Source organism: Ylistrum balloti, unplaced genomic scaffold (genome assembly GCF_031769215.1).
Source record: "Ylistrum balloti isolate Yb309-2 unplaced genomic scaffold, AGI_CSIRO_Ybal_v1 Utg371668, whole genome shotgun sequence".
NCBI lineage: Eukaryota > Metazoa > Mollusca > Bivalvia > Pectinida > Pectinidae > Ylistrum > Ylistrum balloti.
The window spans coordinates 416,185-425,485 of record NW_026782845.1 but is presented as its reverse complement, the minus strand read 5'-3'; the positions used below and the strand labels follow the sequence as shown (position 1 = coordinate 425,485).

Below are 9,301 nucleotides of genomic sequence, written 5' to 3'. Positions count from 1 at the left end.
GTAGCGGTTACTAAGATTACCTTTTGCAATCAAAATGAAAATGAGAGAGAAAAACTGCAAAAAAAATGACTTTGTGCATATGATTAATAGGCAAAACAAGAATTTATATAAAGTAATTCTACAAGGAATTGGAACAAAATTCTGATGTACTAAAGGGGTTTTATTCATTAATGTCATCTATTGACACTCTACATAATCATCGAAAAATGTTGAAACATGAAATAGTTAAGGAAGGCTTGGACCATATCGTTAGAATATGGCGTAAAATATAACAACTATCAATGTTCATATTTCACCAAAAGTCTTATTCGAGCACTTTCTGCTCTATGATTGCACTGGTTGTAATTTCTTTATGCTGATCATATAGTTATTAGTATTGCTGCAACAATTTATCTTGCCCTAAAATGCCAAAATAAGAATTTCATGGAAATGGATGTGCAGCCTGATGAGTTTTATGGAACAATAGACATAGATATTCATAGTATTTATTCCATTTATATAATTTGTCCATTTGTTTGAGATGTGATGAGTAAACTTATATGAATAGTGTCAATGGACACTGAATCCCGAGGATAGACTTTCTTTATTAATATAACATAATGATTTTCTTTCAATTCTGATTTTCTAAAGATAGTTAAAGATTTAAGAATGTGGAATTGCAATAATTTACATGTACAGTGTATGTGTAATCAATGTTTGTGCAATTTGAGAGACATTTGATCGTACGCAAAGGAAACATAAAGCAAATATTTGACATTATTCGAAATTTCCTCTGTACAAATGATTTAATTAATGATAGATATACCAAATGTGGCAACAAGATAGGTAAATGTATGAGTTTCAGAATTCGTGAGTTTTGTATGAAGACTACTCCAAAATAATAAATTCTCATCACCACAACATTGGCTAGCAATATTTTCTGCCATTAATCAATACAACAAAATCAACGTGTTTGAAACATAATATTACCTTAACAATAACTAATATTAACACGTTGTTCTGCTCATATTAATTTCGCTGCCTAGGAAAACATATTGGTGTGCTAACACAAAAAAAGGTCGTTTTTCAGCACTTTCGATCGGAATCAAAAGATTAGGAAAGGTTCCAGCACTTAATCAGTACCTTTCCAGGAAAATAAACACTAACCTATTACAAACATGTACATTTAGAAAACATACATTTATTTATATGTCATCAGAAAGTTTGATTAAACGTATAAGTAACGTTTAACTTCAAAAAAGCAAGTGTAGAGCGAAAGTAACTTTACCTAGGAATATAACCGTCGGTTATAAACTTCCAAAGTCTTACTAGTTCAACTTTTGTGAATCCATATTCCTTTAAGTCTTCCTTTTCCAGCTCGCTCAAGATAACACCATCAATCATGTCATTAGAAAACTGTTTAACGTATTGTTCAAGATTCAAGTTTTTCAAACAAGCTCCGATTTCCTCTACAGATAAATTAAGCAAATGTGTTTGCCCGCTACTAGTTGCCCTCGCTGAAGGTGTTGTAGTAGCCGCATTGTTATCACCAGTCTGTCGATATGTCGCCTCCGCATCCAGTGGCATCGGACTCAATTCTTCGTATAAATCGCCTTCTTTCATTTGTATGTAAATGCCTTCGCTTAACAGACCGCTACGGTTTGCTGAAGGGCAGTTGGGATCCTGCACAGGTCCACCTTCTGACTTGGAACTTGTCATTTCTGACTGTGGTTTTAACGTTCCTGGGTTCAAAAGAACAGTATGCGAATTTTCTACAGATTTCGTTGATGTCGATTTAGCATTTTGTGTGGCTCCTTTTGTATTCTGTTTTACATGTTGAAGGGGATTTACTATCGCCGCATTTTCGTAAAATTTCTTTGTGCGTAATGGAACATTCGCTGATTCAGAAGACGATGATGGTGGTAAATCCTTTTTCCGTGGTGGTAATGGAGGCCCTACGTCAGGAGGGATCTCATACATACCGTCATCATAATCTTCAGAGTTTTCGGTTGTCTTTTTGGTGGGTTCTTCCACTGGAAGTAAAGGCGGATCAATGTTTGGAAGAATATTTCCGGTCCCGGTACCTTCAGAAGTTATTTTTGTTATGCCTGTTCAAAATGAAAATGTTTTAGATTTCACGTCGTTTATCAGATAACGGATTGCTTCTAGATATAAACGGAAATGGCGTGAAAATTAGTGAGTTTACCTTAATGCTATTTCAATTAACATTTTAAACTTACATATGGTCTCATGCAACATATTTGTATATATTTATGTGATTCGTTTTAAGTTCACATTGGAAACCAACAATTGTTCACAGTATGCATTTCATATTTCCTTGATATTAATTGAATGATAATCGTAATCTTGGTGATCGAATAACAATTATTAATTCATTTACGAGACGCTGCATAAGGCCTTATCAACTCCTGATCACGAAAAGTCCAACTTGTTAAGAAAGTGATATAAAGAGTACGTTTTACACCGTTTGGTTATTAGTTACGTTAACCTTTACATGTAGGGTCTTGTCTGCATTTAATTACATATTACGTTCAGTTTTAGTCAAAATCATTCTCAATATACTTACCTTAACAACTATATATATCGTAAAGAGAAAGGACAACACATCATTTTAGTTACCAAGGTATTATAAACTTTGTGTTGAAAAGTGATTTTCAAATGTAACATCGATTGAAATAGTTAGAAATCAATGTTAAATCAATAAGCACACTTCATGTTTAGGACCATATACCTACTTGGATTCCCAACGGTGCGATCATATCTGACGTTACTCAAGGCTGTTTGCATGTTGTTAAGTTGCTTCCGGAAGAAGTCAGCTGATTTCCCTTTAATGCCGTTTACAGGTGCCACAGAAATCAGACGACTTATAGCCGATATCGAAACGCCTTTGCATATTGTGCCTAGTAAAAATACGTTTTCATACAATTTAACAGGAACCAAAATATTCTCTAAGCTGGTTTGCAATTTGTGACAACATCCCAAATCTTGAAGTTGGTACAATGAAATCTTAACAAAATATTTTAATTGATTTGAAACCGTGTATCACAAATATGATAAAGACTATAGAATTCTAAGGATGTTCCTTAACACCAATGGATATTAATGAAAATCGTTAATTAGGAGAATTGTATTAAGATGCATTTACAATTGGAGAAATGTTTAGATACCAGGAGGCCTACCGAAACATAAATTACTTTTAAAGGTTTTTAATCTAAACATTTTCAATGTCAGACTCTATATTTCACTTCAAAATATCAAATCAAAAATAGTTAATTGGAATAGAGCAACAGACAATTCCTATAGAAGCCCTCTCCCATACTGTATATCGAATTAGATGGAAGTTTTAACACATTTTAATACAATGGTATAAAACTTGTACATATTAGTATGTAATTGGAGAGAATGCCATTCAAAAGAAGTAAATAAAATATCTACCAGCCTAACATTATGTGGTTAAAACACAATAGAAGGCATGTGCAGTTGTGCGTCAACCGTAACTTAAGGAAACCGGACTGCCTTGATGGAAATTTTGAGCACGGGGTAGCTAGTTATATATATATATATATATATATATCCCTATATTACAATGACTCACCATTCAATACACAGTTGCCGAGAATAAAGTTCTCTGTGTATTCTCTTGTCAACAATATCGTGGCGTAGGACGATACGTCTTCACGGCTATTTCCAACATAGATTTCCGTTACATCAGGAGCAAATTTCACTGAAATGGGAAATGGGCGCTCCCTAACAATTTCTTCAAGGGTTGTGGGTGGTTCAGCTTCTAAAACAGAGCACAATATTATATATATATATATATATATATATATATATATTATCATTATTATTATTTCAAACTTTATTATTACTCTAAAGACTCTGAAGAAAGGAAACTCTTGCGGAACACCCTGGTCTTATTCTCCTTGTACTTTTTCGCCGTGTAAATGTTACCTAGGTCAACTCTTAAACCGACTGAGTTATCGCAAATGATGATAATGATGATGAACCGGAAACGAGGTCAAAGCGGGAGAAGAATGAAAATAAAAGCTGCCAAGATCATGGCAGAAAGCGCAGGAAGGTACCAGAATAATTATGAAGCAAGAGCGAAGTATCGGAGCATAAGAAAATTAGCATGAAGTAATGCTGATAAAGAACGATGGACGTTAACAAACTAAAATTGCAGCAGTTGGACCAGTTCACATCGGAATCTTATCATACCTTACTTATCCATTGGCAAATAGATTTGAACAAATAACTTTCAAAAACATCTTGTGTCAACAGGTCTATTCTTAGACTCTAGATGCTTCCAACTGTTAAGAATTGATAGGTCTTAGATACTGAACATAAGTACAGTTTCGAGTATATATAGATTGTACAGTGGTGGGATCGAACAATGTTACACGATGTGTGATGTGCGCACGATAGGAAAATTTAACGAAATAAGCTATCGTACATTTGTGTGCACGAGTGTGGTTCTATCGTACAAATGTGTGATTCGTGGTCGATATAAATTTAGAAATGACTAATAGATAAGTGTGGGATAGGGTTTATTTATTTTCTTAATACTTAAGAATATATCTAAGTATATTTCCTAAGTACGCCTTTCAAGTATAAGTGGGATATCTGTTGTTATATCAGACACACAATTAATAATTAGATACTCTCGTTATCTTAAGTGTTTTGTTTACAAAGAGTCACATTAGCCTTAGTGTATACACACGCATTAGATATACATTACACGTAAACATTTAATTGATGTCTCTTTATGTCCCAGCAATGAATCATTTAAAAAATATCATACCGTCAGAAAGGAAATTATATTTTCATTACTTCTGTTTTACTCTCATGCTTCATTCGTTTTGAAAACAAAACTTGTATGCTTAGGTAAATACTAAGTGATTTTACACGAGCGACACAGCCGGTACGGATCCGGACCTATTCTTTTAGTTGCCCGAGACACCAACACTCGCCATTGTGCTCACGAAGTTTTTGGTGCGTTGTGCAATTTAGAGTTAAATACTGTAGAGTTAAATAATGAAAGATACTGCATCATACGGCTGTTCCGTGCTCCTAATATACGTCGATAATTGCTAAGGGTCTAATTTGTAAGCTTATGAGGCGAAATGAAAATATTATATGCTAGCATGCGACGGATGTGCGAGAAAAATGAAGATTGTACAAAAGACACAAACGCGCTAAGAAAATGTCATTACATTTTCAAACAGTATTTGATACAGTATACCAAATAATGATTTTAATTTATCAGACAGCTGTTGCTCGACAATCATTTCAAGGGTCAAAACTTGTGAAACCTGAGGGCGACTTATAAAATAAGAATTACAAAAAACATACGTTTATGTGCATCCCTTAGCCCCAACCCCAAGAAAATAAATAACCGCGCCGTTATTCAAATGGGTGAATTCTGGGATACAGTCAGTTGGCTACCATGCTTACTTTCTTTATGTCCCTTTAAAACACAGAACTTGTGTTTAGTGGTGATCGGGATAGAGAGATAGATGTCTACCAATCTGTCGTACACCTTTGACGCTTTGGCTACTATACGCCTTTGCTCGGAATATGTCTCAACTCGATAAATCTGCAACAGTAAGCGGTTCAATCTATCAAAAAGTTAAATAATCTGTATCGCAGGTTTTATTCAAAACATAAATCAGTATTCTAAGTGTATTTGTTTTCGTAGTCATTTCTCTATGTTGTTTGGAAATATTGTAACTGTTTAAAAGTATTTCATTAGAAAAATATTCATGGTTATAAAGTAAAATAGATAACAAAACCATATTTTTAAACAAAACTTTGTTCGCGTATTAGATGAATCTCTCCTTACTTGATCACTGCAGAAATCATCAAACGTCGTCTCGCCATAGTTTCCACCAACAATATACACTAAGAGAGGAAACTTGTCTTTGTACCTCATGAAAAATTCCGGCCAGTCTTCCTCCTGATTCTGGTCGAAAAGATACTCCATTTCACTATTTCTTTCACTGTAAGGAGAGTAAAAATTATGACGCATCATGTTTACAATATTTTCATATATAAAACCATCTGTCAATATTTTTGTGTACGTATCATCATTTTGGCATGTGAAATATAAAATAAATTCACTTTTTAATTAACATTATGGATGTTTTATTTAAAACTGCCACACTATGCAATGTTTCAAACGTTCAGAACAACGATTAAAGAGTAGCAAAGTAGGTGTGCTTGAAAACTGTAAATAAAATGCAAAAGATGAAGTGTATATCATATTTATCCTTAGGAATTCAATGTTAAGCAGGTAAGGGAGGGGGGAGGGGAAGAGAGAAGGGACAACAGAAAAAAAAACCGAAATGAAATGTCATGTTTTCCTTTTTTCATCGACTGGACTGTTGATTGGGGTCGAACTACTCACCTCGAATGTTTACCTGAAGTTGTATAACCTGTTTCTCTACTGACTATTTTATAGGAATCATAACCTGTGTTCTGGTAAGTAAAGATAAACGAATTTGATCACTTACTTAGATATTTTAAACTTTTTTTTTCAATTCAACAGATTTTGTACCACAATATTGCACAAATGTTATTTTCAATGCTGATGGGAAATATGATGCCTGTAGTATATATATATTTGTTTTAAAAAAGATGATGCGCTCAGAAAATGGAATAATGTGCTCAAACGTGACATGGTATTAAATACATACAAGCATTTTTATGAGTATTGGAATATGCTAATTAGCTACGAGATGTTTGCAGTGTGTCTGTGCTATGACTAATTTGTTCGTATCATGAGTGCTTTACCTTCATATGCAAATAGTGATTTTCTGTACTTGGAAAAAGAAACTCTTTCTGATAAAAATCACAGAAGATGTCCTCTTTGAAAGAGAAATGATTTCGAAATTTTTAAGTATATACTTTCTACTTTGAATACGGCCTTTTTACTCTAAACCCTTCCTCTATAGAATTAACTAGATATCGGCCCTATATTTTACCTTCCGTGGACATTTAAAAAAAAAAAAAAAAAAACATCACAACAGATTTAGATATGTTGTCACCTCCAAACAGGTGACAGGAAGGTCAATATGAAATACCAAGTTACGTCAACAATACAGTTTAAGTATTGGTCCTCATTCTCTCAGATACTACATATTTCGATTAAGTCTTGAAGCCCCGAGTGTTTATGAGGTAGACTTGGTTAAAACGCCATTCACCATTTCTTTTATTGTCTTCGTTTTGATTTACATAAGCGTTAATTTCAGTTGATTTACATGTAAACACAAATATTAAGTATTTCCTTTTCAAACAGATGATTTTTTGGAAATACGCTGAATACGCTGATAATGGTGATATAACTTTTGTCTAATCATATTGCTTTTCTTTGTGGCGATAAAATTTGTTTAAATCAAACAGTTTCTCGGTGAAGTATTTAAAACATGACATATAAAGAATAAGAGAGGTATGCTGTATAGGACAAACAAGACAGATAAGAGGAATATAAAAAGGAGAGTTAGTTACGTAAAACTGAAATAATTACCAACTTATTGGCAGATAGAATACAGATTAAGTAAATTAGTGAGAAATAAAGAAAATATCAACATATAAACAGCATCTTAATCAAAGCTCAAATTCGATCAACCCAGGGCAAAAGTTGAACAACGAAAGATTTACACGCGAAATTTCGGAAAAGTTATCGAGAGAATAAGGCCAGGTGTACCGGAAAGGTAAGCGTCTTCTACATTAAAAAGAAAAATAGTTACATAAAGTCGACGAAATCCATTTCGAGTATCCAGATCTAAATGACTTATAGCCCGTTTCGTTTCTTGAAAAGCTTGTGGTCAATGGTTCGCTTAAATAAACCTCACGGTTCTCGAACAGAAGACGTTTGGAAATGCTTTCTCGTACAGACAGGAGGCCCAAATAGGTTAGGCCTTCAGGAGCTTCATTAAAATGTCTGCTGGAGCAAAAACAATTTAGCTTAGGATATGAGTAGATACGTCAAATACATTAAAGCATGTAATATATGTTATTGGTCAAGCCAAATCAAAGAGAGAGAGAGAGAGAGAGAGAGAGAGAGAGAGAGAGAGAGAGAAACAGACAGACAGAGAGACATACAGAGAGAGAAACAGAGAGAGAGACAGAGATCCTGGGCTGAATGAGTCCGTTTCCAATATAGTGTTACAATTCCGAAAAAAAATTATCAATATATCATAATCTTGCATGAATTGCGTGTTGCTGAACTTTTCTTCATTAGAGGTACAAAACATTATGCGATATCCTATTAACACGCTTAGAATTTAACACAAACGAAGCAGTTTAAACATTGTACTAAGATATACATGTACAATTAAGTTAATGAAAAATTAATGTCTAAGATTGTCAAAAAATTACGTAATAACATTTCATTGCCATGCTACGAATTTCGATATTTATTGACAAGTACAAGTATCATTACAGGTAACACACACACACACACACATACACACACACACTCAAACTTTTCGGTTGTTATTTAAAGTTAGCTAATATAATTACTTTGTATACTGTCGTATCTACCTTTTTTGACGGTCACAGTTCTACTAAAGGGTTCAAACACCACGTTCCTTATCATTAACTTGCATTTGTGAGATTATACCACAGTAAGTAACAAGACAAGATATACTTACATCCAGGTAGACTGTACAGGAAATAGCTGTTTACCTTACTGTACCACCGCCAAGCTTGTTATAACTGTTTGAAGACTATGTTATATTCTTCCTACACGCATGTGTTTAAACTACTAGTTGATAACACAGTGCTATTTTTATAACCAGGAAGTTTTCAAATGATCTTTATTCAATACAAAGTGCATATGTACATGTATACACCCAAAGATTTCAACGCAAATAGGCATTACATAATAAAAGTATACAAATAAATTTATGCTCCGCACATGAACCGACTCAAAAATTAATTTTGAAAAGATTTGATCTGCCAAGCAGCACATAAACTGTGCAATGCATATTTTCAGTATATTATTTATCTAAAATTATCTTTTTTAATATTTCGATATCAGAAAAATAATCGTACTGTAATCATATGCAGTGTCAAAGTTCATGGCCAATTCCTGTCCTATCAATAAAGAGAAATTTGAATTTTCAACATACAATAGTTTTACCGTGAGAGCTGATACAGTGTTTCGAGTGACCATACTTGTGGTTATTAGCAGTATGTGCTATAATGCTACTAATATCTATAAATTCAATATAAGTATAAACATATACAATACAGGTAAATACAATACAGGTAAAATGTTATATACTATAGTTGAGAA

At 33.6% G+C, this 9,301-nt stretch overlaps 1 protein-coding gene across 2 annotated transcripts; it reads right to left on the bottom strand.

Annotated features, from left to right (window-relative positions):
* Window positions 1–1,154: 1,154 nt before the first annotated feature.
* On the bottom strand, window positions 1,155–8,708 carry LOC132563299 (uncharacterized). 2 transcript variants are annotated; one of them, XM_060228062.1, is made up of 6 exons: window positions 8,655–8,708; window positions 5,843–5,999; window positions 5,455–5,596; window positions 3,596–3,784; window positions 2,736–2,900; window positions 1,155–2,087 (listed from the first exon to the last, which is right to left on the bottom strand). In XM_060228062.1, the coding sequence occupies exons 2-6, from the start codon at window positions 5,981–5,983 to the stop codon at window positions 1,264–1,266; spliced, it is 1,461 nt and encodes a 486-aa protein (XP_060084045.1). In that variant the 5' UTR covers window positions 5,984–5,999; window positions 8,655–8,708; the 3' UTR covers window positions 1,155–1,263. The 2 variants fall into 2 exon arrangements, with proteins under 2 accessions (XP_060084045.1, XP_060084044.1); XM_060228061.1 differs by lacking the exon at window positions 8,655–8,708 and adding an exon at window positions 7,749–7,791.
* Window positions 8,709–9,301: the final 593 nt, after the last annotated feature.

Bases quoted from the DNA above. Each gene is read 5' to 3' on its own strand.
- LOC132563299 (XM_060228061.1), bottom strand. From the start codon at position 7,768: ATGGATTTCGTCGACTTTAT. The intron at 6,000-7,748 runs GTAACTATTTTT...CTCTCCTTACAG, and splicing joins ATGGATTTCGTCGACTTTAT to TGAAAGAAATAGTGAAATGG. The intron at 3,785-5,454 runs GTAAGCATGGTA...GCTCTGTTTTAG, and splicing joins TTTAAAGGGACATAAAGAAA to AAGCTGAACCACCCACAACC.